The sequence below is a fragment of the Nyctibius grandis genome, chromosome 17 (genome assembly GCF_013368605.1).
Source record: "Nyctibius grandis isolate bNycGra1 chromosome 17, bNycGra1.pri, whole genome shotgun sequence".
Classification (NCBI taxonomy): Eukaryota; Metazoa; Chordata; class Aves; order Nyctibiiformes; family Nyctibiidae; genus Nyctibius; species Nyctibius grandis.
The window spans coordinates 11,354,341-11,380,453 of record NC_090674.1 but is presented as its reverse complement, the minus strand read 5'-3'; the positions used below and the strand labels follow the sequence as shown (position 1 = coordinate 11,380,453).

General features: G+C 68.6%; 2 protein-coding genes across 7 annotated transcripts; both read left to right on the top strand.

Annotated features, from left to right (window-relative positions):
* The first annotated feature begins 1,153 nt into the window (after window positions 1–1,153).
* On the top strand, window positions 1,154–6,237 carry LOC137671557 (A-kinase anchor protein 13-like). Its single transcript, XM_068415152.1, has 5 exons — window positions 1,154–1,210; window positions 4,671–4,980; window positions 5,211–5,385; window positions 5,836–5,944; window positions 6,194–6,237. The coding sequence occupies exons 2-5, from the start codon at window positions 4,691–4,693 to the stop codon at window positions 6,235–6,237; spliced, it is 618 nt and encodes a 205-aa protein (XP_068271253.1). The 5' UTR covers window positions 1,154–1,210; window positions 4,671–4,690.
* Window positions 5,915–25,794, top strand: ARHGEF2 (Rho/Rac guanine nucleotide exchange factor 2). Of its 6 annotated transcripts, XM_068414368.1 has the most exons (24): window positions 5,915–5,944; window positions 6,194–6,233; window positions 7,147–7,255; window positions 15,841–15,991; window positions 16,626–16,693; window positions 16,815–16,878; window positions 17,132–17,261; window positions 17,334–17,443; window positions 17,539–17,685; window positions 18,677–18,927; window positions 19,725–19,850; window positions 20,086–20,203; window positions 20,307–20,564; window positions 21,459–21,535; window positions 21,646–21,815; window positions 21,941–22,008; window positions 22,147–22,338; window positions 23,144–23,239; window positions 23,338–23,405; window positions 23,490–23,531; window positions 23,644–23,694; window positions 23,777–24,193; window positions 24,991–25,186; window positions 25,254–25,794. In XM_068414368.1, the coding sequence occupies exons 3-24, from the start codon at window positions 7,238–7,240 to the stop codon at window positions 25,337–25,339; spliced, it is 2,904 nt and encodes a 967-aa protein (XP_068270469.1). In that variant the 5' UTR covers window positions 5,915–5,944; window positions 6,194–6,233; window positions 7,147–7,237; the 3' UTR covers window positions 25,340–25,794. The 6 variants fall into 6 exon arrangements, with proteins under 6 accessions (XP_068270469.1, XP_068270468.1, XP_068270467.1 ...); XM_068414367.1 differs by lacking the exons at window positions 5,915–5,944; window positions 6,194–6,233; window positions 7,147–7,255 and adding an exon at window positions 9,140–9,202; XM_068414366.1 differs by lacking the exons at window positions 5,915–5,944; window positions 6,194–6,233; window positions 7,147–7,255 and adding an exon at window positions 11,000–11,701.
* Window positions 25,795–26,113: the final 319 nt, after the last annotated feature.

The following is a 26,113-nucleotide window of genomic DNA, read 5'->3' as shown; positions in this document are numbered from 1 at the left end:
TTCAGAGGAGCTTTAGTGCAGAGGGCTCCGGTGTAGGGGGCTGGAGCATCGCTGCTACAAGGGGGGCTGGAGAGGGGCAGACTGAGGAGGGGTCTTATCAATATCCAGGGGATGGGCCAGACTCTTCTTGCCAGGACAAGGGGCAACGGGCACAGACTGAGACATGGGAAGTTCCATGTGAAAATGAGGAAAATCTTTGCTGTGAGGGTGGCAGAGCCCGGGCACAGGCTGCCCAGGGAGGGGGGGAGTCTCCTTCTCTGGAGATATTCAAACCTGCCTGGACTGACCCTGTGTGACGTGCTCTGGGTGACCCTGCTTGGGCAGGGGTTGGGCTGGGGGATCCCCAGAGGTGCCTTCCAGCCCCAGGCTGGGATTCTTGGGGGCTTGAACTGGGAATACTGGTGCTGGTGCCTGGTGCTGGTGGTTTATGGTGGAGCTCCAGAGCTGTGAGCTCACCCCATGGCATTCACCGGGGTGAGAGCCTCGAGGGCACCCACGCCCGGTCCTGTGTGCCCTGGCACCCTGGTGAGGAGGGGCCCGTGCCAGAAAATCCTTGGGCACATTGACAGGGTTTTGGTGCCTCGGGTCTGCGGAGCCTCTGGCACACGAGAACCAGGAGCTGCCCTGGCTGCGCAGCCACGCTGCCATGCAAGCCGGGGGCAAGGGCTGTCCCCAGCCTGGGGGGGGTCGTCTGGGACATTCCTGATCGAAACCAGCAGGATTTTTGTTTCAGAAGAGCCCTGGAGCGTGTCCGGTGAGGGCACAGCCGCGCCGTGCCAGCGCGGGCCCTGGGTGCTGCGGGCGGGCGTCACCTCCTGGCCCTGGGTGCTGCGGGCGGGCGTCACCTCCTGGCACCGCTCAAAGCCGCGCAAAGGTCCCCGGTGCCGCCCGTTTATTGACACCAAACACCTTCCTCGGGGCGGAATCTGTAGCCTGAGGAATATCGAGCAGAGACGGTGCCAAGGGGCAGGTTGGCTCCGGGGTGGGGGACCCTGCGCTGCCCTTTATTCCCTTTATTTTCTGCTCTGCGGGTGTTTCGTGCGGCACAAGGACACCCCGAGTTTATCCAAACCCTCCCAGGCCCGATGGGGATCGAAGGCGCCGGCGTGGCCGTCGCCCCCCGGTGCCCCTCGCGTGGGGACGCGTCGCTCCAGCTGCTTCCCGAGAAATGAAATTCCTTCTGGATCCGGACGCGCTGGGTTTGTCCAAGGTGTGTAATCACCCAGGGGTCCTGCGCGGAGGGTTAACGTGGTGCTGGTGGGGTTGGGCCGGGCACACGGTGCTGCGTGGGCAGCGTGACGCTGCGCCCAGCCTGAGTCACCCCCTGTGCCCTGCCCAGCTCTCGGCACCCGCAGCGGGTGCTGGAGGCTCAGCCCCGAGCCGGCAGCGGGGTGTGCGGGGCTGGAAGAGCGTGGCTGCGCCAAAGCTGCCCCGGGGAAGGGAATCCCCACCCTTGGGACGTGGGGAAACTGAGGCACGGAGTCGTGCTCCTCGCCCTGGGGCGCCTTGGGCTGGCCCAGCTCCTGCCTGGTGCCATGGTCCATAACTCCCCCCGGCTGCCAGGGGAAGGGGCAGTTCAGACCCCGAGGGGGACCCCAAGGCTGTTCTTGCGCCCCAAAAAGAGATGGAGGGTGAAATAGGGGGGGTGCTGTGTGCCGAGGGCCCCCGCAGCAGCTGAGGGGTGAGGAGGAGAGAAGGGGGGGAGCGAGGCTGAATTTGGGGTGCCCCTTGGCAAGGGGGGGTGTCCCCGTGTGTCGGCGGGCGAGGACGGCGCGGAGGAGCCGCGGGGCAAAGGGTTAACGGGGAAAAGGATCCGGTTTGCCAGGCGGTTCCTGGTTGAGTGTGTGTGTGAAAGAGGCAGGGACAGGGGAGGGGAGCGGGGCGCCGGCGCAGGGCTGGCACCCCGGCATCGCCGCCAGGACCGGGGTGCCATGGGGCCCACCCGCCCCGCCGCGACAGGTACGGCCCTGGCAGCCCGGGGGGTGACCCAAGGGAGGACCTGGAGGGAGGACCTGGGGGGAGACCCTGGGGGTGGCTCAGGGGGTGACCTGGGCGCGACTCAGGGGGTGACCTGAGCCACCCAGGAGCCACCGTCCCCACTCATGGGTGCTGCAGCACCCATCTCACTCGCTGCCACTGTCCCCTTTGTCACCCCGAGCCACTTGCTGGCCCCTTCCCCTGCCCTTTGCCCTGTGCCACAGCTGGGACAGTGGGGACAATGGGGACAGGGCACCTGGGACACCCTCCCGTGCTCCCACCCTGGTGCTGGTGGGCTGTGGTGACCCTCGAGCTGGTCGCTCATCCCTCTGGTCCTCAGTGTCCCTAAAAGTCCTCAGGGCTTTTAGGAGGAAGACCTTGCTCCTTGCTTCCTCCCCTGGGCGCCGTGGCTCCGACCAGGCGCTGGGAGCGCGGTGGCTCCCCTGCCCTGGCACCCCGGGTGTCGGGGGACACGTCCTAGGACCTGGCGCTGGCCTGGAGCTGGCGGTGAGGCTGGAGGAGCCCAGTGCAGACCCGACGCTTGTCCATGCACTGCAGCGATGAGCGTGGCCGTTCTCAGCACGGAGCAGAGGGGCTGGGTGGGGGCATCTCTGCCAGGTCCCTGTCCCCTGGCCGGGCTCAGCCATGGTGCGTGGTCCCAGCACGGCCCGCGGGTAACACGATGCCCGGCCTCCTCCTGCTCCGCAGCTGCTGCTCGCCCGGGGTTGGAGGGGGCTGAAATACGAACGTGGCCCCCGAGGCCACCGCGGTGCCCGGCTCTGCCCGGGAGAGCCGCGCCGGTGGGAACCTGCCGCTGGCATCCCAGTGCCGACGGGTGGTAAATGGGGTTGGTCTGACTGGTTGGGCTGAGGGGTGCACACGGGGCACTGGGATGGACTGGGGGGTCTCTGGGGCTGGGGGCTGCCCGCGGGGCCGGGATTGGCTTTGGGGGACGCTGCTCAGCCGCGACGCTGCTCCGGGACCCCGTCCGGCGTCCTGCCGCCTCCCTGCTCACACCTCAGCTGTGTCCCGGCACTAAACTGGGAGGTTCCTGGGCACCCACGTCGCTTTTCTGGGCACCGACACCCCTGAGTCCGGCAGCCCATAAATCACCTTGTGTGCTTTCGGGGAGAGCCGCGCTTATCGGGGCCGGGAGTGCCACCGCGCAGCGGGCACCTCGCTGCCATTTATTTATTCTGTTGCCTTGCTCTGGTCCGGGGCCGGGCAGGTCGCAGGGCAGGTGATGGGCAGAGAAAAGTATTTTTTTTATCAGCTGACTGGGCTGGGAGTGTAAAAACAGGAAAGCGGCTGAGCTCATCCCATTTCCCTCCGTGTCCCGAGCGGGGCTGGCCAGGGGCAGAGCCCGGGCGCCGCGGGGTGAGTCGGGGCCAGGCGGTGCCAGGGGAGGACGTGCCAGCCCCGGGGACGCCTCGGGCAGTGGGGATGGGGGGATTAGGGGCAGGAGTGGGCAGCGGGGACCGGAGCAGTGGGCTGGATCGCCAAGGTTGGCAGCCCCGGGCTCTGACCCGCTAACGGCAGCAGGAGAAGGGGGTTTTGTTTAACGGGGGGGTGACGTGGTCCGGACGGGGCAGCACCGCCACGAGGCAGAGGGATGGGCATGATGGGGAGGTGGGTTTGGGGGGGGCTGAAAGCTGCACCCCACAGTGGCCCTTCTGTAAGGTTTTGTGGTCTCTGGGTATGGGCAGCCTGTGTGTGTTGGGGTGCTCGGGGGCTTCGCCAGGCTGGTGTGGCCTTTTGTGGGGGGCACAGCCAGGCTAAAACCTCCCTGGGTCCCATCCCAAAACCTCCTCAGGTCCCATTCCAAAAACTCTCCAGATCCCATCCCGAAACCTTCCCAGATCCCATCCCAAAACCTTCCCAGATCCCATCCCAAAACCTCCCTGGGTCCCATCCTGAAACCTCCCCAGATCCCATCCCAAAACCTTCCCAGATCCCATCCCAAAACCTCCCTGGGTCCCATCCCCAAACCTCCCCAGATCCCATCCCAAAACCTCCCCAGATCCCACCCCAAAACCTCCCTGGGTCCCACCCCAAAACCTCCCCAGATCCCATCCCGAAACCTCCACAGATCCCACCCCTCTGCCACACTGGGACCAGCACGTGCAGGGGCCAGATGCCACCAGACTAAATCCAGGTCCCCAAGCGCCTGCGGAGCAGCCTGAGCATCCTCTGCGGGGGGACTGGCGCTCCGGGGGGGTGCCCCACCCTGGGGAGGGGGAAATGTGGGGGATTTGTGTCTGGGGGGACGGGCTGCATCCTTGTGGGGTCACCCCGGGGTGGTGACGGGGGGAAAAGGGACCCCATTGCCGCTGGGCCCCCCCGGCCAAGCCGGTGAGGAGCCTCTCTCAGCGCAGCCAAATTCCTGGGCGCTTAATGAGTAACCGGGCGGTGTGGGGCCGCGCGGGTGTCCTGTGTGTCCCGGCCGTGTTTGTGCAGGGCCGGGGGCCGGGGGGCCGCGGACCCTCTCCATCGCGGCGGGGTCGGGGGGCTCGGCGAGGTCAGTGCCAGGGAGGGAAGGGCAGCTCCTCTTTGTGGCCCCCACAAGCTTTACGCTCTAAGAGGGGCTGTAAAAACAATCTAGGGGAGCTGGGGGGGGTCTGCAGGGCTCGGCTGAGACCCCCCGGCCTCGGTTCATGCCCCGCACCCGACGCCTCCGCTCCTCCGTCCCGCAGCGCCCGGCCCCGAGCGCGCCATGGAGGGTCCCGACGTCTTCCTGGGCCCCTGCGAAGGTGCCCTCGGCGGGGTCCCGGGCCAGAAACGTCGCTGCATGTCGGCCCTGGAGCCCGTCACCACCCCCAGCCCCGGCGCCGAGGCTGCCTGGGAGGAGGAGGAGGAGGATGAGGATGAAGAGCGCTTTCGGGGGGTGCCGCTGAGGCGATCGTGCGCCCTCCGGACCTCCGTCCGCTCCCGGGACCCCTTCCGCCGGCACAGCTGGGAGCCGGGCAAGGAGCTGCGGGGGGTCCCCGGCTACGACCAGCTCAGGTAGCCGTGCCCTGCCCCGTGTCCCCGTCCCAGCCCCTCAGTGCCCCCCCATCCCCGCCCGGGGGTCGGGGTCCTCCGTGCAGCATCCCCAGGGGCACCGCAGGGACGAGCCCTGACCCCGTGGGGATGCCCCGAAAGCCGGGTGCCAGGGCAGGGCTCACCCCATGGGGTTGGGGGTCCCAGTGTGTCCCCCCCGCCCAGCTCAGGGTCCCCCTCTCTCCCCGCCGCAGCGTGAGCCTCAAAGGGCTCAGCCCCGACGACATCGACTCGAGCGTGGAGCAGCTGGACGGGCTGGGGCGGCACCGGCGGGACCCCCGGCGAGCCCCCCTCGTCCACAGCAACGACGACCTGGAGTCCCTGCTCTCCCAGGACGAGGAGGATGAGGCCGACGTGCAGCGGGCACAGGTAGAACCCCCCCTCCTCCTCCTGCTGCCACCCCAGGGTGCCCCGTCCCGCAGCACCCACCTCCTGCAGCCGGGGGATGGATTAGGGGGCTGAGCTGGGTGAGGGCGGGGGACCCCGGGAGAGGGGGTCATGGTGGGTCCCCAGGAAAGCCCCATCCTGGGTGGCTTTGCCATCATCCTGGGTGGCTTTGCCATCATCCTATGACCTGGATGCTCCTGCCCAAGCTGTGTCACCCGCTGGGAGCAGCTTTGTTATGGGATCAACAGCGGGGAGGGGAATATACATGGCCCATGAGCCTGGGGACCATCCGGCACCGGTACGAGCCTGGGTGCACCATCCTGGGGACCGGCAGCTGCCCTGTGCCACCCGCTGGGCCCTGCCAAAGGACAGGCAGAGGGTGGCGGGGACAGGAGCTGGTGGCCCTGGTGCCAACCCCATCACTACTGGCAGGAGGACGCACGGGGGCTGCTGGCATCCCGGGTCAGGCAGGGTGCTGGCGGCTGCACCCTCTCCAAATCGGCGTCACTCGGTGTCATCGACAGCTTCCCCGACGCGGACGGTGAGTGGCAGCACCCACGTCCCCCCGGGCAGGACCGGGGTGACGGCCCCCAGCGCTGCATCCCCATCCCTGCCCAAACCTCCCTAATAACGACCCAAAATCGATGTTGCTGCCACCAAAGTTAATTATTCCTCACCCTGGCCCCGCGGCAGCCCTGGCCCGCGGCCGATGCTCCACCAGCCCCCAGAGCCGCCTTCTCTGTCTGCTCTTCGGCTCCTCGTTTAATTAATTTTTCTTTTGCCATTGCAGAAATTTCCCCCTTCGCCTCCCGGCAGAGCCTGGTCAATGGGTGAGTCGGGGCAGGGGGATGCCCCTGTGGGGCTGGGGGTGCATGTTGGACCCTGCGCCAGGGTGTGGATGGCTCGGGGAGCCCCGAGGGGGGTGGCAATATTGGAAATATTGGCTTAAATATGGATTATTCTGCTCGTGGCCGCAGGGAGGGGAGGGGGCAGCTGCGTGCGGCGGGGTCGGGCTGAGACCCGACACACTTCACTCATCCCTGCACCGGGGTCAGCAGCAGCAAACCCCCGGGGACCAGCGGGCTGGAGGGGGACGGTGTGTCCTGGCAGGGCCCCCCCACCCCGTCCCCGGCGCCTGTCACAGCCCATTCCCGTCCTCATTAGGGCCCTTGTTCCCGGGGCTGGCCGGGAGCCCCGCGGGGGACGAGCGAGGACAGGGACGGGGACGAGCCGGCCCCCAACCACGTCCCCAAAAAGGATGGTGCTGTGTGGCCCCTGCGCCCCCCAGCCATCCCCCTCCATGTCGCCCCCCATGTCCCCAGGGGTAGGATGGGAGCAGGGCTTGTCCCCCACCGAGGGTGGCTCGTCCCCCACCGAGGGTGTCCCCACAAACCAGGGCCAGCCCTAAGTGAGACCCCCCCGGGCAAGGGGGGCTCCATGCCCGTAGCACCCCACACCCTTGGGGTTGCACCCACCCACCCCGGGCCCACCGCCCCGCTCCCCAAATCACGGGGTAGGTGACACGGGGGGTGTGTGGGGGGGTCACCGAGGAGGGGACGTAGCCACCAGCCTGGGGGGGTCTCCGCACCCCGCGGGGCGAACAGAAGGGGCTCTGTGCCGGGCCCAGCTGGGCGCGGAGCAGCCGCCCCGCAGAAGCGGGGGGCCGGGGCGGCCGCGCTCGCTCCTCCCTGTTTGCCGGGGACAGAGGGGGATTGTCCAGCCCGGATCCTCCGTCTCCTGCAGCTTCGGCGCCGGGAGCTGCGGGCAGCTGGCGGGGGAGGCGGGGAGCTGGGAAGGGACCCCCCTGGGCCGGACCCTCAGCTTCATCAAGAGGATGACAGGGAAGACGAAGGTAAGAGGGGGCAAGAGGAAGGGGGTGGGGGGGGGATTCACTCCCCAAAAGGCAGCGATGGGGTTGGGAGGGGAGCAGGGGGGTCGCGTGATGCTCTGCCCTTCGGGGGGGCCGTGCCTCAGTTTCCCCTCTCCTGCCAGCGCTGGTTGTCGTCCTTTGGGGTCTAAAGTGGGGGGGGGAACCCCGAATGGGGAAGGGGGCGCGTGCCCAGCGGGCACCGATCCCACCCGGGTACCAGGGATGCAGTTTCAGTGGCACTGGCATTGCCCCCCCCCGTCCCCCTCCCCACGGTCACACCGTCGCGGTGCATCCGGCGAGCGCACGGGAGGGCGAGTGCCAGCGGCGTGCCCGGGATGGCGGCGGGCACCGGTGGCAAAGCCGCTCTCCCAGCAGCGAGGCGGGGGGGGGTGCCGTACCGGGACCCCTGCCCGCCGCGGGGTGGGGGACGGTCCCCCCGGAGCCCTCGGGCCTGGCCCCCGCCGCGGCCGAGGAAATGAGGTTTTTCCTGGCAGCGGGCGCGCTTGTTTGTGCGCCGAGCTCGCGGCCTCCCCGCTCCATCCCTGCGCCTTCCCGCAGCCATCCCCTCCCTTGGGGTATTTTCCTCCTGCTCCGAGGGCGGCAGGACCCTGCCGAGCCCCCCCCCTCCGTGCCTCAGTTTCCCCATTTCTCCTCAGGAGGCGGTGGCTGCTCGTAGGGTGCCGGGATGCTTCAGTTGACTCTGGATGGCCGCGGGGCAGCGAGGGGGCAGGGGGGGGGTCATCCCCGGCCGCCACCACCCCCTCCCCCGGGGCCAGAAGCTTAGGGGGAAACTGAGGCACAGCAACACGTGGCATTTTGCAGAAGTGGGGGCCGCCGGTGGCTTTATGTCCCGGTGGCGTCGCCATCCACCCCCTGCCACCCACTCTGGGAGGCGAAGCCCACCTCACCCCCCCCCCCAAGGGGCCCCTCGGGGTTGCGATTTGCCGCCGTGCGAAGCCATTAATCCCCCCCCTGCCCTGGCCCCTGCGCTCATCCTGCCTCCTCCCCGCGGGGCCGCGGCCCCCGCGCCAGCAGCCAGCTGGTGACACCATCGCGGGGGCCACGCTCCCCGCGGTGCCGAGGCCCCGCCACGGCCCGGACCCCCCGGTTGGGACGTCTCCGTCCCTGTCCCACCCCGCTGGCACCGAGCCGGGGCTGCCAACGGTTCGAAATCCCGGATTTATGACGATGATGATGATTATTTTTATTCAGTGGGAGGAAAGGGCTGCTGGGGCCGGGCTCCCGCTGGGCCTGGACACCAAAGTTGGTCCTTTGGGGAGGGAGAAGGGGCCCCGCAGGCTGGCGGGGGTCCGGATGCGGCCCCCCGCGGGCAGAGGGCTGGGGAAGGAGGCAACGGGACACCGAGCACGTGGCGATTGCATCAGGCAGAGCGATGGGGGGACGTGGGGGTGCGGGGGTGCGGGACGCCCACCCCCCATCGCTGCGGGGGGGTGCACGGTGCAGCCACCCCAACATGGCCCCCGCGGTGCTGGTGGCATGGGGATGGTGCCGGCTGTCCCTGCAGCCGTGCCACCGTGCCCATGGCGGGGGGACAGGGCCTGGGGCATGGGGGTGCCCGTAGCTTGAGGGGGGGGCACAGGCAGGGGCTGCGGCGGGGATGGGGATGGGTCCTCGGGGTCCTGGGGCACAGAGGGAAGCACTGGGGTCAATGGGGGACACTGGTGGTGGGGACCCCAAGGGAGGGGACCCCCCTAGAGGGGACCCCGAGGGGTCTGTGGCAGCAGAGGGCACCCAGTGCCCCTTCGGGGGGGGCGAGCGGAGGCGTGTGGGGTGTGGGAGCGCGGGGCCGGGAGCGGGGGGGGGCCGCGGGGGGAGGGACCGCGCTATTTCAGGAAGAATCATAATCCGAGCTCGGCGGCACCGCGGGCCCGGGGAGCCCCCGCCATGCACCGCCGGCCTGCGCCCGGGGTGAGTCAGGGGCATGGCTGGGGCCGGGGGGCTCACGGGGGTCCCGGGTGTCGGTGCTGCGGCGGCGGGTCCCTCCCGAGCGCCCACTGCCACCGGGGATGGACGTGCTGGGAGGGGAGGGGGGGCATGGCGACGGGACCCCGGGATCCGGTGCCCACGATGCCATGGCGGACCCCCGGGATCTGGTGCCCGCGATGCCGTGGGGGACCCCCAGGATCCGGCGCCCGCGATGCCGTGGGGGACCCCCAGGATCCGGCGCCCGTGATGCCGTGGGGGACCCCAGCTGCATCCCCGCGGCGATGCCCGTCGGCAGTTTTGGCGAGGGGCTGGTGCTGGGGTGGGTCCGGCCTCGTTGGGGAGCACCACACGGTTTCCCCCCAGGGCTGTGGGGTCCCCTCTGCCCCCGGGTCACCCCCGTCCCCTCCCTTCCTGACTTTCTATGGCCGAGCCGCCGCCGCTTCCCCCTTCGCCCTCCGCTCCCACGTGATGCTGGCGGCACCGCGGGGCCTTCCAGCGCCCGCATCGGGCCCTGCCACGCGGGGCGAGGCACGGGACCCCCCCCCGGGCACCACCGGAGCCTCCCCGCCGGCCGCATCCCGCCGCGGGGGAGCCGGGTGCCTCTTTGGGGGTTTCCTTCTGTCGGTTTTGGGGCTGTTTTAGGGTCACGGCTGGGGAGGGGGAAGCAGAAGCCAACCCCGAGGGGCTTGAGAAAGCCAGAGTCAGGCTCGGGGTGACGGGAGGAGCGTGGCCGTGTCCCCCCCCGGGGCGGCCTCGCGAGGGTTTGGTTCTGCTTTCGGGACCGTGATGTAACGAGAACGCGGCCTCGGCAGCGGGGCCAGGAGCCCGCGCTGGGTCACGGCCGCGCTTTGGCTCCTGGGGTGTGTTTTCCCGACGGCTCCCGGCTTCTCCTCGCTGCGTGGGTGCGTCCCACCCATCTCCCGCGGGGTTGGCGGGGCCGGGTTCGGCGCCGCCGCGCCGTTTCCTTTGCCGTTGGCGGTGATTTGTGCAGGGAAACTGAGGCAGGAACTCAGGCAGCGGCGGTGGCTTTTCGCGGTTACTCATTAAGCCAAGAGCCACGGCAGCTCTCCCGCTTGCCCACGTGGCTTCATCCCCATCCCCTTGGCGAGCGTCAAGTGCCACCGGGCTCGGAAACGCGGAGCAAAGGGACGTTTATTTGCCCAAGGAGCCGCTGGCACCCGCGTGACCCCGCAGCGGGTGGGTGGCTTTGCCCCGGCGCTCGCCGGGTGACGCTTGGGGACGAGGTCTCTGAAAAGCCGCCCCGTGGCCACGGGCTCTGCCGGGACTTGGAGCCATCCCGGTTCTCCTGGCAGCCCCGGGCACGTTATCTCTGGCAGCGAGCGGCGATAAAGCCGATAAATCCCATAAATCCCGGCTGCTCCCGGCCGGCGGTTAATGTTCAACCGGGGTGAGGTCAGCCCGGCGCGGGGCCGGGGTCTGCGCTGTTTTAAGGGGAAAAAAATCAAATTTTGGGTGAAATATCACCTCCAGCCTGACTTTCCATCGCAGTTTTTCTGTGTCCCCACCTCCAAAGCTGGAGGGAGGCGTCAGCGTCCCCAGGGCAGCTCCGGGGACAGGGTCCGGCATCGATTTGCTCCGTTTGGGAGATAAAAGCCCCAAAATGGAGGAAAAAGGTTGCGCTGAGCCCGCAGGATTCGTGCGTCGCCCCAAAATGCTGGGGGGGGAGTTCGGGGGCGATGGGGGATGGAAATCCCGTGGGGTTTTCTACTCCTGTTTGGGGTTCCAGCCGGGGGCTGCGGGGTTGGTGTCGCCCAGGGAGGATGCGGGCGGTGGCTGCATCGTGGGCCCCAAAGGTGTGGGGAGGGGAAACTGAGGCACGAGAGCAAGGGCCTGACATTGGGGCACTGAGCCGGGATGCTCTGGTGTGATCCAGAGCAGCTCTGGGAGGGGGGGGCAGATCCAGAGTGACTCCGGAGTGGCCCTTCCCAGCAGCCATGGCCAGATCCGGAGTGACTCCGGGGTGCCTGTTCCCAGCAGCCATTCCCGGATCCAGAGTGACTCCGGAGTGCCTGTTTCTAGCAGCCACTCCTAGATCCGGAGTGAGTCCAGGGTGCCCGTTCCTAGCAGCCATTCCTGGATCTGGAGTGACTCTGGGGTGCCTGTTCCTAGCAGCCATTCCTAGATCCGGAGTGACCCTGGAGTGGCCCTTCCTAGTAGCCATTCCCGGATCCGGAGTGACTCTGGAGTGCCTGTTCCCAGGAGCCATTCCCGGATCCGGAGTGACTCCGGAGTGGCCGTTCCCGGGCTGTCGGGGCCCGATCCTGCCGGTCCCCTCTGGAACAAAGGCCCGCGGGCAGCACGAGGCCGGGGCGGGCAGCGGGACCCGCCCCCGGGGGCGGAGCCGGGGCCGGAGCGGGCAGGGCCGGGCAGGGGCGGCCGGAGCGGAGCGGGGCGGGGGCGGCTCCGCGGATTATGTCCCGCATCGAGTCTCTGGCCCAGGCGAGGAACGATCGTGCCAAGGTGGGTCCCGGCGGTCGGTGCAGCCCCCTCCTCCTGCCCCCCCCCCCCCTCATCCCTCAACCCCCCCGGGGGGGTCTTTGCTCAGGTCGCTGCCCCCCCCCCACCTTGGGGGGCTCTGCCCAGCTTGGGGGGGGCAGTTTTAGGGTCCTGCCGGGTTGAGGGGGGTGCAGGAGGGGGGGGGCGCTGGGATGGGGTGGGCTTTCATGGGAGTGGGGGGGGGTTGTGCGCCTTGGGGGGGGTCCATAGCAGAGGGGAGGGGGCGAGGGGCGCAGCCGCTCCCCATGGTGCAGCGGGGGGGTCCCGGGGGGGGGCCATAACCCCCCCACCCTCGCCCCCCCCCCCGAACATCCCACCAGCAACTTCTCGGGCGAGCGACGGCCCCACTTCCCCCACCGCTCTCGCCGCCAGCCGGTTTCCGCCGGAGCCGGAGCCCTTCTGGTGGCGTGGAAACCCCCCAGCTCCGGCGTAGCGGGGGAGGAAGTCGCCTTCTGGGGGTGGGAGCAAGGAGGGACCCCCCCCACCCCGGGACCCCCCCCCCACCCCGCTTTGATTGCCCGCACCCGGTAGGGACAAAGCGCTGCTGTCGTTTGGGCGATGGGGAAACTGAGGCACGGAGAGCTGGGGTGCTGCTGGCCCGTGGGAGCATTGGCGAGGGTGCGGGGGGGGGGGCCGGGCTGCCCCGAGCATGTGGCAATCGCTGGCGTGGCGAAACGATGGGCAAAGGGGGGGGGGGTCAGGGGAGGGGGGACCCAGCTGGTGCCTGCGCTTGGCAGGGCTTTGTGCTGCGGCGAGGCAGGTGGGTGTGCAAGGCGGGTGTGCAAGGCGGGTGTGCGAGCTCCGCTCCCCCCTCCCTGCCTCAGTTTACCCCAAACTGGGGATTTTTTTTTGGGGGGGGGGGAAACCCACCACCGGCGCTGCCCCGGCTCGCGTGGGGTGGCCTTGGGTGCGCCGAGTTTGTCGGGTCTGAGGCAGATGGAGGTCTGGGGGTGCCAGCCCCGAGCTCTGGGGTTGGGGGGGGCATTGGGGGGGGGCAGCGGAGGTGGTGGCGGGGGGGGGGGGAAGTGGTTGTTGGTTCCGGCGCTGGCAGCGGGGGGGGGAAATGGTGGTTTTTGTTTAAAGTTTCATCAAAGGGCGTCTCGCCCCACCCAGGGCTGTGGCCTGGGCCGGGGGGGGCTGGCACTGTGTGTCCCCCCCCCCGGGGAGGGGACGGCTCTGGGCGCTTGGAGAGCAGCCACTGTCCCCCCCCCAGCTGTCACCGCTTAGAAATGGGGGGGGACACACAGCGACGGGACCCCCCGGCTGGGATGTGCCGGTGGCAGATGGGGTGTGTGGGACCCCCCCCCCGCGCTGTCCTGCTTTACAACCGTGGGGACCCCCGTGTCGGGACCTGCTTTAGGGGGGGGTCCCCGTGGGGCAGCCCCCCCCCCCACTGCTGCCTCCCCCAGAGCCCCACCAGCGGGGGGGTCCCCGCCGCTCCCACGCCGCACCCCCAGGGCTGAACCCCCCCGAAACCCGCAGCCTCGCTCCTCCGGTGGCTCAAAAACCTCCGAGGGGGCAAATTTGGGGCCAGAACGGGGCTTTTGTGCCCTGGTGGGGGGCACCCCCTTTTCTTAGGGGGGGGAAGGAGCTGCCGGGCAGCCCCGCGTGGCTTCAGCCCCGGCGTCTTTTGTTGCCGGTGAGGACGGGCTGGCTTTGTTCGGCACGGGTGGCAGGAGGGGGGGGACCGTCCCCAACGAGGGGGGGGACAGTCCCCAACGCGGAGGGGACCGACGCGCCTCCGTGACGCCGTTCCGGGGGGTTCGGCTCCATCACCCAGGTCAGACCGTCGCATTTTTGGGGGGCTGCGTGTGTCCCCCCGCAACCCCGGCGCGGAGGCAGTGACGCCGCAGGTGGCTTTTTTTTTTTGGGGGGGGGGTGGTGGCAGCTGGGGTTGTCATCACCCCAAAGCCTGTCCCGGCCGCGGGGGGTGGCGCGGGCGCGTTCCCAGCGCAGGAACGGGCTGTCTCGGGTGAAGCCGTGCCGTGCCGTGCCAACACAAACCCACCCGCCGTGGGCGGCCTCGCGCCGCAGCGCCGGAAAAAAACCCGAAACTCCCCCAAATTCTATTTAAAGCGGAGAAACTTTGTGCTCCGCGGGGATCGGGGGGAGGGGGACGGGACCCCCCCGAAAGCCCCGGCCCGGAGGAGCCGCCGTGCCCGGTTTGGTGCGGGGGGAGCGTGGCCGGGGTCGGGGTTTCGGTGGGTTTGGGGGTGATGCTGGGGGGGGGGGGGTGGTTGTGTTGGGGGTTTTTGGGGGGCAGTGGGGTCCCTGTGTGTTTGGGGGGGGCACGGCCACCGGTTCCCCCCCCCCCCCCCCGGGTATTTACAGCCACGCGGTGGCTCGTGTCCTGCCGTCTCCCATGTCCCCCCCCCCGTGGGGTGCAGCCGGACACCCCCAGACCCGCTCTCGGACCCAGGCGTCGGGGCTGGGTGGGGGTCACGTCCCCCCCCCGCCCCGGTCACCCCTTGTCGTGCCGGCGGTGGCGCCGTCCCCGATGTGTGGTCCCCCCCCCCGGCAGTGTGGCCTTTGTGGGGTGGGGGGCACCCAGGCAGGGTGGGGGGGGACCCAGGCAGGGTGGGGGTATCCAGGCAGGGTGGGGGTCCGGGTGGGGGGGACCGAGGCAGGGTGGGGGTCCGGGTGGGGGAGCAGCCCCCGGCGGCGGGGGCCGGGGGGGCCGCGGGGGCAGGAAGGGGAGTCGCCTCCCGCCTTTGTCTGGCGGCCGTTGGGCTTCCTGCGGGGGGGGCCGGGCTGGGGGTCCCTCGGGGCGAGGAGGGGGGGGACAAACGGCAGGGAAACGAGGGGGAGGGAAAAGCAAAATTTAAAAAAAAAAAAAAAAAAGAAAGAAAAGGGGGGGGAAGGCGAAGGAAAGTGGAGAAAAAGGAAAAAAAATGGAGGGGGGGAGGGAAGGAAAAGAAAGTGGAGAAAAAGGAAAGGAAAGCAGAGAAAAGGGGGGAAAAAGCAGAGGAAAAGGAAAGAAAAGCAGAGAAAATGAAAGGAAAAAGGTAAAAGCAAAGAAGAAAATAAGGAAAGCAGAAAAAAAGTCCGAAAAAAGGGTGGAAAAAAAAAAGGAAAGCGGGAAAAAAAGAAATAATGTGAAAAAGGAAAGGAAAAAAAAAAGAAAAAAGGGAAAGCAGAAGAAGAGAAAAAAGATAAAAAAAGGAGAGAAAAAAAAGAAGAAAGGAAAGCAAAAAAGGAAAAAAAAAAGGAAAAAAAGAAAAAAGTGGAAAAAAAACCAAAAAAAAAGGTGGCAAAGCAAAGCAAAAAGCTCCTGGCCCGAGGGCTCCCGTGGGCTCCCTCACCTTCCTCCCGGGGGGCCCCTTGGCCTCTCCCCCACCCTCTGGGGGGTCGGGAGCGGGGATGGACACCGGGACCCCCCCCGGCACCGCGCTGGGCCGCGGGAAGGGGCTTTGGGGCCCGGCCGGGAGGGGTCCGGTGGCGGGTGCCCCCGTGCCAGGCGCTGCCGGGTGTCACGGCGGGGGGGACACAAAGGCGGCTCTGTGCCCGTCGGGGCGCGGAGGGGGGGCCCTCGGGGTGCCGCCGGCTTGTGCCCCTTTCCCGGAGGGGAAAATCACGGCGAGGCACCGGGAGCCCCGCTCCGGACCCCAAACCTGTCCCCATGGGGGGGCGGCTGGTCCCCGAGCCCCTGTTTGGGGGCAAAAAGGGTGAAAACACCCACTTGGGATAAAAAAAAAGGAGGTGGGCAGGCGCAGGGCTGGCGGCTGCGGTGCCCCGGCGATGCCCGCAGCCCCCGTGGGCACCGGGGAGCAGCGTCACCCCCCCCCCCCGCTGCGCCCCCGCATCCCGTCCCCATTGGGGCTGGCGGCTGCGGTGCCGGGGGGGGGTTTCTCCCGCAGCCGCCCCGTTGTCATGGTTATGGGATGATGGGAAGCGCGGGCGAGCGGAGCCAGCGGGGTGGCATCTCCCCAGCCGCTCACCTCCCCGTGGTGCCCCCCGCGGGGTGGCAGGACCCCCCTGCCCCGGGCATCGCAAGGGAGCGGGGTGTCCCCCGTCACCCCGCACCCATGAGCCGCGTGGGGGGTGCGGGGGGGCGCCCCGGGTGCCGCAGCCCCCTCAGGCCCCCGCCGCGTCTCCCCGGGCAGAGCAAGGAGAAGGAGAAGATGAAGGAGGGGAAGGAGAAGGACGCCCGCTACACCAACGGGCACCTCTTCACCACCATCACCGTGTCCGGCATGACCATGTGCTTTGCCTGCAACAAGAGCATCACGGCCAAGGAGGCCCTGATCTGCCCCAGTGAGTAGCCAAACCGGCCACGGGGGCTCTGCCGGGGTGGGCACAGCCGGGGGGGCACAGGGGGGCACCCCTGGGAAGGCGCCGGGTGCTCCCGGTTTGGCTCCGCGGGTCGGTGCTGCGGCGCGGGGGGGATGCTGGCGGAGGGGACATCTCTGAGGCGTCCTGGTGAACCGTGCCACCCTGGCACATCCCGGCCAGGCAGCTGGCACCGCCGGTGCCTCCAGCTCCCTGGTGTGCCCGTGGCACCGCGCTGGCGTGGGGCGTCATGTCCTCCAGGGTGGGGGGGTCTTGGTGGCACCGCGCTGGTGTGGGGCATCGTGTCCTCTAGGGCTGGGGGGTCTTGGTGGCACCGGGCATTGTGTCCCCCAGGGCTGGGGGGTCTTGGTGGCACCGTGCTGGCACAGGGCATCGTGTCCCCCGCAGCGGGGGGGTCTCGGTGGCACCGCGGCAGCTCAGCTGCTCCCCGGCAGCTGCGGCTCCGGCAGTGCCGGGTGTCACCCGCGTCCCTCCCGGTGCCCCCCCAGCATCTGCTCCCGTCACTCCTGGCACGGGGGTGGCGGGAGGGTCCCCCCGCGGTGATCCCGGGTGGGGGGGTGGCCGTGACATCACCTCTCCCTGTCCCCCCCCACCCCAGCCTGCAACGTCACCATCCACAACCGCTGCAAGGACACGCTGCCCAACTGCACCAAGGTGAAGCAGAAGGTGAGCGCCCACTCGTGACATGAGCTGGCCGGTCTCAGCCGCGCCGGGGGCTTTTTGGGGTGGGGGGGGGGTGACACGGGGCCGGTGCCACCCGCCGCGACGCCCCCGCTCCCTCCTGCAGCAGCAGAAAGCGGCGCTGCTGAAGAACAGCTCGGCGCTGCAGTCGGTCTCGCTGCGCAGTAAAAGTGAGTGGGGTGCGACGTGCCGGGGGGTGGGGGAGGACAGCCCCCCCCTCCCCAACGCTGCCTGTCACCGGGGTGTCGGGGCAGGACCCTCCTGGTGGTGGGGACACCCCCCAAGGCTGCGGGGACACCCCGGGGAGGGCTGGGGGACACGTCCCTGTGTGGGGGATGCTGTGTCGGGGTGTCCCCATGGGGACGCTGTGCATGGTGGGGGGGGGGGTGGCAGCGGTGACCCCCCGGTGTCCCCCCGCCCCAGCTGCCACCCGGGAGCGCCCCAACTCGGCCATCTACCCCTCGGAGAGCTTCCGCCAGACGCTGCTGGGGCCGCGCCGCGGCCGACCCTCCCTCTCCCTCTCCAAGAGCGTCTCCACCACCAACATTGCTGGGTAAGCTGGGGGGGGAAACGGAGGGGCTGGGGGGTCACCAGCGTGTCACCAGCATGTGCCACCCCCCCCCAGGACGCTCAACGATGAGTCCCCCCTGGGCATACGGCGCATCCTCTCCCAGTCCACCGACTCCCTCAACATGCGCAACCGGACGCTCTCCGTGGAGTCGCTCATCGACGAAGGTGGGGACCCCCCTGGGGTGGGGTGGGGGGGACGTGGGGTGGGGGGGACACGTGGGGCACAGGGCCACCTTGGCTCCCACCGCCCTCCCGCGCAGGCCCCGACGTCATCCTCAACCAGCTGATGAGCGACTTCGAGACGGACGGGAAGGACTTCGAGGCGGACTCGTGGAGCCTGGCCGTGGACAACAGCTACCTGCAGCAGCACAAGATGGACGTCATGAAGCGGCAGGACGTCATCTACGGTGCGGGGGGACGCGGGGACACGGGGGACGGGGGGGAGCTGGGGATGGGTCAGAGATGGAAGGATGGGGGAGACAGGGACAGGGTAGGGGACATGGGGATGGGTCAGAGACACAGAGATGGGGATGCAGAGGTGGGGACACAAGGACAGGGTAGGGGACATGGGGATGGGGATGCAGGAACAGGGATGGAGAGATGGGGGCATGGGGACAGGTCAAGGGGACACAGGGACAGGGTAGGGGACACAGGGATGGGTCAGAGACACAGAGATGGGGGATGAAGAGATGGGGGACATGGGGACAGGATGGGGGACACAGGACAGGGATGCAGAGATGGGGACGCAGGGACAGGGTAGGGGACGCAGGGATGGGGATGTAGAGATGGGGACACAGGGACAGGTCAGGGGACACAGGGAGAGGGTAGGTGACACAGGGATGGGTCAGAGACACAGAGATGGGGATGAAGAGATGGGGGACTTGGGGACAGGGTAGGAGACACAGACAGGTCAGGGATGCAGGGACAGGGATACAGCGATGGGGACACAGGGCCAGGTCAGGGGACACAGGGATGGGTCAGAGATGCAGGAACAGGGATGAAGAGATGTGGGATATGGGGACAGGATGGGGGACACAGGACAGGGATGCAGAGATGGGGATGCAGGGACAGGGTAGGGGACACAGGGAAGGGTCAGAGATGCAGGAACGGGGATGAAGAGATGGAGGACTTGGGGACAGGATGGGGGACGCAGGGACAGGTCAGGGGACACAGGGATGGGTCAGAGATGCAGGAACAGGGATGAAGAGATGTGGGATATGGGGACAGGATGGGGGACACAGGACAGGGATGCAGAGATGGGGACACAAGGACAGGGTAGGGGACACAGGGATGGGGATGCAGAGACGGGGGACACGCGGAGGCGGTGGGGCCAGGGCGAGGGCTGGGACCCGCCGCGGTGGCCGCCGTCCCCCCTGACCGCGTCCCGCCACGCGGCAGAGCTGATCCAGACCGAGATCCACCACGTGCGCACGCTGAAGATCATGGGGCGGCTGTTCCGCAAGGCCATGCTGGAGGAGCTGCAGGTGGACCCCGGCGCCGTGCAGCGCATCTTCCCCTGCGTGGACGAGCTGAGCCAGCTCCACGAGCGCTTCCTGGCGCAGCTCCTCGAGCGCCGCAGGGAGTCCCTGGCCCGCGACAGCAACAAGAACTTCGTCATCGACCGCCTGGGCGACATCCTGGTCAACCAGGTGGGGACGGGGCGGGGGAGCTGGTGGGGTGGGGGCGTCTGGGCTCGCTGACTAGCAGTGTCCTCCAGGGCTCAGTGCTGGGGCTGGTGCTGTTCAATCTCTTTGTGGATGATCCAGACGTAGGGATTGAGTTGCACCCTCAGTAAATGTGGAGATGAGCCCAAGCTGGGTGGGAGTGTCGATCTGCTGGAGGGTGGGAAGGGTCTGCAGAGGGATCTGGACAGGTTGGATCGATGGGCCGAGACCAACGGCGTGAGGTTCAACAAGTGCCGGGTCTGACACTTGGGCCACAACAACCCCCCGCACGTCAAGAGAGATGTTGAGGTGTTGGAGCGAGTGCAGAGGAGGGCGACCAAGCTGGGGAAGGGTCTGGAGGGTCTGACCTGCGAGGAACGGCTGAGGGAGCTGGGGGTGTTTAGCCTGGAGAAGAGGAGGCTCAGAGGTGACCTTAGTGCAGTCTACAACTACCTGAAGGGAGGGTGGAGCGGGGTGGGAGTCGGCCTCTTCTCCCAGGCAACCAGCGCCAGGACAAGAGGACACAGCCTCAAGCTTGGCCAGGGGAGGGTCAGGTTGGACATCAGGAAGCATTTCTTCTCAGCAAGGGTCATTAGCCATTGTAAGGGGCTGCCCAGGGAGGTGGGGGAGTCACCGTCTCTGGAGGGGTTTGAGAAAAGCCTGGACATGGCCCTTAGTGCCCTGGTCTAGTTGCCATGGTGGTATCAGGGCAATGATTGGACTCGATGAGTCCAGAGGGCTCTGCCAACCTCTGATTCTGTGCCATCCCCTCGTGTCCCCAGTTCTCGGGGGCCAGCGCGGAGCAGCTCAGGAAGGCCTACGCCGAGTTCTGCAGCAAACACGCCAAAGCCCTCAAGGAGTACAAGGAGCTGCTGGCCCGCGACAAGCGCTTCCAGCAGTTCATCCGGGTGAGCCCCCTTCGTCCCCACATGGCGCCGGGGGGACCCCAGGGATGGGTGTCGGGGTCTCCCTGCGGGCTCCAGCCTTCATGCCCTGCTGGAAGACCCTTCTGCCAACGCCGTGCCTCAGTTTCCCCAACTGCGTCTCTCCCTAATGCCTCTGGACGTGGTTATGGGTGCTGGGGGGGGTCTGGGTGTCGCTAACGGGGTGCCCTGCGCTTCCCTCCCTCCCTGGGGTGGCCAGAGGATGACGCGGTCCCCGCTGCTCCGGCGTCACGGGGTGCCCGAGTGCATCTTGCTGGTGACGCAGAGGATCACCAAGTACCCGGTGCTCATCGAGCGCATCCTGAAGAACTCCAAAGGTACCGGGGGGCATCCAGGGAACGCGGGGGGCATCCAGGGAACGCGGGGGGTGTCCAGCCCGTGCTGGGGGGTCCAGCCCTGACCGTGTCCTCCCCAACCCAGACAACGAGGGGGACTCGGCGGACCTGTCCCGCGCGCTGCGGCTGGTGAAGGAGCTGATCTCGGCCGTCAACGAGGAGGTGCACGCGTGCGAGATGAACGCGCGGCTCTGGGACGTGTACCGGCGCGTGGACGGGCGCGCCAAGGCCCAGCTGCCCTGGGAGAGCCGCGCCGGCGCCTTCGGCAAGGACGAGCTCCTGCGGCGCAAGCTGGTGCACAGCGGCTGCCTGCTCTGGAAGACGGCGGCCGGGCGCTTCAAAGGTGGGGACTGGGGGAGCTGAGGGGGGGACTGGGGATGGGGAGGGGGGTACTGGGGATGGGGGGACCCCAGGGGGTGGGGGTACTGGGGATGGGGATGCTGGGGGACCAGGGGGTGGGGGTACCAGGAGATGGGGGTACCAGGGGGTGGGGGTACTGGGTATGGGGATGCTGGGGTACCAGGGGGTGGGGGTACCAGATATGGGGATGCTGGGGGACCAGGGCACCAAGGAAGGGGGTACCAGGGCATGGGGTTACCAGGGCGGGGGGTACCAGGGCATGGGGATGCTGGGGGTCCAGGGTGCCAAGGAAGCAGGTACCAGGGGATGGGAGTACCCGAGGATGGGGGTACCAGGGCATGGGGATGCTGGGGGTACAGGGCGCCAAGGAAGGGGGTACCAGGGCATGTGAGTACCTGAGGATGGGGGTACCAGGGCGTGGGGGTGCTGAGGCAGCAGGGTGCCAGGAGATGGGGGTTCCAGGGGACTGGAGGTACCTAAGGATGGGGCTGCCAGGGATCATGGTGCCAGGGGAGGGAAGATGCCAGTGGATGAGGGTACCTGTGTTTGGGGGATACTGGGGTGCCGGGGTGCCAGGGGATGAAGGTACCTGGGTATGACAGTGATGGGGTACCAGGGTACCAAGGGATGAGGGTACCTGGGTATAACGACGACGGGGTACCAGGGGATTGGAGGTACCTGGGGATGGAGATGCCAGGGGGGTGGGGTACCAGGGGACAGGGTGCCTGCAGAGCAGGGTGCCGGGAGCCCCTCACCCTCCATGGACGCATCTAGGAGCAGCCCTGGGGCTCGGGGGGGGGCCTTGGGGCTCTGTGGGGTGGGACGTGCCACCGCCTGGCACCCACCCAGCGTCTCTCGTCCCTATGCCCCCTCCCAGACGTCCTGGTGCTGCTGATGACGGACGTGCTCATCTTCCTGCAAGAGAAGGACCAGAAATACACCTTCCCCACGCTGGTGAGCCCCCGCTGCCACCCCCACCCCACATCCCAGCCCTGCAGCGCTGCCGGGACAGCCAGGATGGCACCGGGACGGTGACCCCACCGCATCCCCCCCCTGCCCTGCAGGACAAGCCAGCTGTGATCTCCCTGCAAAACCTCATCGTGCGGGACATCGCCAACCAGGAGAAGGGCATGTTCCTGCTCAGCGCCGCGCCGCCCGAGATGTACGAGGTGCACGCCGCCTCGCGCGACGACCGCAACGCCTGGATGAAGGTCATCCAGCAGGCGGTCAGCGTGTGAGTGGCACCCCGGGGTGGGGGGGGGGTTCTCAGCCCTGGGCTGGGTGCTCTGAGCCTTGGCAGGATGCGGGTGGTGGGATGGGGTTGGGGGGTCCCGGCGCTGACCCCCCCATCCCGCCCAGCTGCCCCAGCCGCCAGGACTTTCCCCTGATCGAGACCGAGATCGAAGCGTCCCTGCGCAAGCTGAAAGGTGGGTGCTGCTGCCGGGGGGCCCCATCCCAGTCCCCCCATCCCCAGTCCCCCCATCCCCAGTCCCCCCATCCCCAGTCCCCCCATCCCAGTTCCCCCATCCCAGTTCCCCCGTCCCCACTCACCCCCCGCCCCGCAGACCGCATCCTGCAGCACGACCGGCGGATCTCGGCGCTGCTTGAGGAGAAGGTGGGGCTCTTTGCCGACATGCTGGCCCTGGCCAGCGGCTGCGAGGAGCCCTCGCCCACCCCGGCCCCCTGCACCCTCTTCCGCTCCGACTCGGCCGAGGGGGCCCGAGGGGAAAAGCTGGTGCACGACGCCATCCGGGAAGGTACGGGCGCTCCGGGGTGCACTGGGATGCTCTGGGATGCCCTGGGGTGCACTGGGATGCTCCAGGGTGCTCTGGGATGCTCTAGGATGCCCTGGGGTGCTCTGGGATGCTCCAGGGTGCCCTGGGATGCCCTGGGATGCCCTGGGGTGCACTGGGATGCTCCAGGGTGCTCTGGGATGCTCTAGGATGCCCTGGGGTGCTCTGGGATGCTCCAGGGTGCCCTGGGGTGCCCTGGGGTGCCCTGGGGTGCCCTGGGATGCTCCAGGGTGCACTGGGATGCTCTGGGATGCTCCAGGGTGCTCTGGGATGCCCTGGGGTGCCCTGGGATGCTCTAGGATGCCCTGGGGTGCTCTGGGATGCTCCAGGGTGCCCTGGGGTGCACTGGGATGCCCTGGGGTGCACTGGGATGCTCCAGGGTGCACTGGGATGCTCTGCGATGCTCCAGGGTGCTCTGGGATGCCCTGGGGTGCACTGGGATGCTCCAGGGTGGACTGGGATGCACTGGGATGCTCTAGGATGCACTGGGGTGCTCCAGGGTGGACTGGGATGCTCCAGGGTGCTCTGGGATGCCCTGGGGTGCCCTGGGATGCTCCAGGGTGGACTGGGATGCACTGGGATGCTCTAGGATGCCCTGGGGTGCACTGGGATGCTCCAGGGTGGACTGGGATGCACTGGGATGCTCCAGGGTGCACTGGGGTGCACTGGGATGCTCTGGGGTGCTCCAGGCTGGGGAAACTGAGGCAGGGGGCTGGGCTGGGGTCCCCCCTGCCCCACAGCATGGGGCTCACCCCACGCTCCCCCGCAGTGGAGAGCCTACGGGAGCTGCTGACGGGCACCGGCCGTGACCGGGACCAGAATAACGTCGCCGAGGCTGAGAGCTGCCCCAGCCCCGGCGCCAGCAGTAAGAGGGGGTGGGGGGCGCGTGCCAGCGGGGCCGGGGGTGCCAGCGGCGGGGCTGGGGGTGCCAGCGACGGGGCTCACCCCTGCCTCTCCCCGCAGACGGCGACGCCGGCAGCTTCAACGGCGCCGTGGAGTTCTGCAGGGCGGACTCGGACGCTGGGCAGCGGGTGAGCGCGGCGGGGAGGGGGACACCGGGGTGGGGGGACACCCCTGCCCTGTGCCACCGCGGTGTCACTGGTCTCTCTCCGTAGGATGGGAATGGAAACCAGCTCGTGCAGAGGGTGCCCCAGGAGGTGAGGGGGGGCGGGGGACACGGGCCGTGCCCACGGTGCCAGCGTGCCTCAGTTTCCCCACCGCGGTTCACCGGGGGGGGGGTCTCACCATCCCATCCCCTCTCCCCCCCAGGAGATCAACCAGCGCCTGGTGAACCTCTACAGCCTCCTGCACGGGCTCCAGGTGGGTGGCACCGCGCCGTGGGGGGTGGCACGGGGGGGGATGAGCTGGTGTGTCCCCCCCGTACCCACCCTGCGCCCCGCAGGCGGCGGTGAGCCAGCGGGACACGCTGCTGGAGCTGCAGCTGCAGGAGGGCCCCGAGAAGCCCCCCCACCGTCGGGGGTCGCAGCCGGCGGGCGAGGCGGTGGCACGGGCCGGGGAGCAGCCCGGGGCGGGCACGGAGCTGGCGCTGCTGCAGCGGCAGCACGGGCTGGTGCAGGAGGAGCTGGGGCGGTGCCGGCAGCTGTGCCAGGAGCGGGCGCAGGAGGCGGCGGCGCTGGAGACGCGGCTGCGGGACAGCGAGCGGGAGCGGGCGCGGCTGGAGCGGGAGCTGGAGGAGGCGCGGAGGCACCTGGGGGCCCTGCGCCAGGAGGGCGGCGCGCGGGGGCGCCGGGGCACCGACCCGCGGCGCAGGAGCCTGCCGGCCGGGGACGCGCTCTACCTCAGCTTCACCCCGCCGCAGGTACCGGAGGGGGGGGTCACATGTGGCATGAGTGTGTCTAGGCTCAGCCTGGGTGGGGGGAGATGGGCTCATGCGTGGCACGAGTGTGTCCGGCCTCAGCCCACCGGGGTTTGGGGCCTGGGGGGCAGAGATGTGCTCATGCATGACTTGAGTGTGTCTGGTCTCAGCCTGGGCAGAGGGGAGGTGGGCTCATGTGTGGCACGAGTGCGTCCAGTCTCAGCCCACCTGGGTCTGGGGCCTGGGTAGTGGGGAGAAGATGTGCTCATGCACGACCTGAGTGTGTCCGGTCTCAGCCTGGGCAGAGGGGAGGTGGGCTCATGTCTGGCACGAGTGCATCTGGTCTCAGCCCACCTGGATTTGGGGCGTGGAGATGGGGAGAAGATGTGCTCATGTGTGGCACGAGTGTGTCTGGACTCAGCCTACTTGGATTTGGGGCCTGGGGGGGCAGAGAAGATGTACTCGTGCATGGCATGAGTGTGTCCGGCCTCAGCCTGGACAGGGGGAGATGGGCTCATGCATGACACGAGTGCGTCCGGTCTCAGCCTGGGGTGGGGGGCAGATGTGCTCATGCATGGCATGAGTGTGTCCGGCCTCAGCCCACCCAGGTTTGGGCCCTGGGGTAGGGGAAGATGCACTCGTACATGACACGAGTGCATCCGGCCTCAGCTCACCTGGGTTTGGGGGGGGAAGGAGTGGCTCACGCATGACACGAGTGTGTCCAGCCTCAGCCCCGCAGGCTGGGGGGCGCAGGGGCTCAAGCCTGACCCCCTCCCCTCTCTCCCTTCCCCCCCCCCCAGCAGCTGGCCCACGGCCCCCCCCCCGGCGGCCTCTCCTACCACCACCCCGCCTTCGCCCCCTGCCCCCGCCAGGAGCTGGATTACCGGGGGGGTGACGCTGAGGGGCTGCGGGAGGGCGACGAGGACCCCCTGGACGCGCTCCTGGAGGACGAGGAGGCCTTGGGCAGCCGCCGCTCGCCCCCCGCCAGCCCCCGAGGTGGGTCCCTGGGGTGGGGGGGGCGCAGGGGCACCCCCGGCGGGGGTAACCGGGTGCTCTCCCGCAGATTTCCCGCGGATGCAGGATATCCCCGAGGAGGTGGAGAGCGGCCAGGAGCTGCGGGAGGGCGACGGCGGCGCCGCGGACAGTTAGGGACCCCCCTCGGCCCCCCCAGCACCCCACAACCCCCCCCCCCCCAAAAAAAAGGAGCTGCTGGGTGGGGGGCAGGATCCAGCCTTGGGGGGGGTGTTCCTGTGGGAGCCTGATGGGGTGGGGGTGGGGTCCAGCTGCCCCCTCCCCAAGGTGGGGGGGGACACGACAGCGGTTTGGGAGCGATGTGTCCCGTCCCCCCCCGCCTCCCCCCGTGGATTTATTTATTTATTTGGATGTTTTGGGGTGGGGGGAGGCGCCCGGGGGGGTCCTGGTGTGTCCCAGCGCTGGGCAGGATGCGGCCCCCCGCCATGGGACAGAGGTGGCGGCCCCAGGGGGGGTCTAACGAAGGTCGTGTCCCCCCACCCAGGGTTTGGGGGGGTGCCCGGGGGGGGCCGGGAGAGGAGGGTTTGATCGGGGGGTTGGTTCCCCCAGTTTGACTGTAAAAAAAGAAGGAAAAAAAGCAAAAAAATGAGAAAAATCATTAAAAAGGCGTGTTTGGACCCAAAGTGTGGAGGGGGGGGTGAGTGGGGAGGGAGGGGGGGGGGGCGGGCAGGGTCTGAGCCAGACCCCTGGGGTGGGGATGGGGGTGGGAGCAGGGGGTGCTGCAGCCGTGGCGTGCACCGAGCGTGGGGGGTCTCGGCCGCGCACCGAGCGGGGGGGGTCTCAAGCTGACGCCTGCGTCCATCAGTGTCCCCCTGGCAGGAGGGTGGTGGCGGGTGTCTGTCCCCCCCTCCATGTCCCCAGCCTGTCCCTACCTTGTCCCCTCGGGGTGAG

Coding starts and splice junctions, on each gene's coding strand:
- ARHGEF2 (XM_068414364.1), top strand. CDS start 15,619: ATGATGGGAAGCGCGGGCGAGCGGAGCCAGCGGGGTGGCATCTCCCCA. Junction 22,339..23,143: donor GCACGACGCCATCCGGGAAG/GTACGGGCGCTC, acceptor GCTCCCCCGCAG/TGGAGAGCCTACGGGAGCTG. Junction 25,187..25,253: donor GCCCCCCGCCAGCCCCCGAG/GTGGGTCCCTGG, acceptor GCTCTCCCGCAG/ATTTCCCGCGGATGCAGGAT.
- LOC137671557 (XM_068415152.1), top strand. CDS start 4,691: ATGGAGGGTCCCGACGTCTTCCTGGGCCCCTGCGAAGGTGCCCTCGGC. Junction 5,386..5,835: donor CCGACGTGCAGCGGGCACAG/GTAGAACCCCCC, acceptor CACTACTGGCAG/GAGGACGCACGGGGGCTGCT. Junction 5,945..6,193: donor CAGCTTCCCCGACGCGGACG/GTGAGTGGCAGC, acceptor TTGCCATTGCAG/AAATTTCCCCCTTCGCCTCC.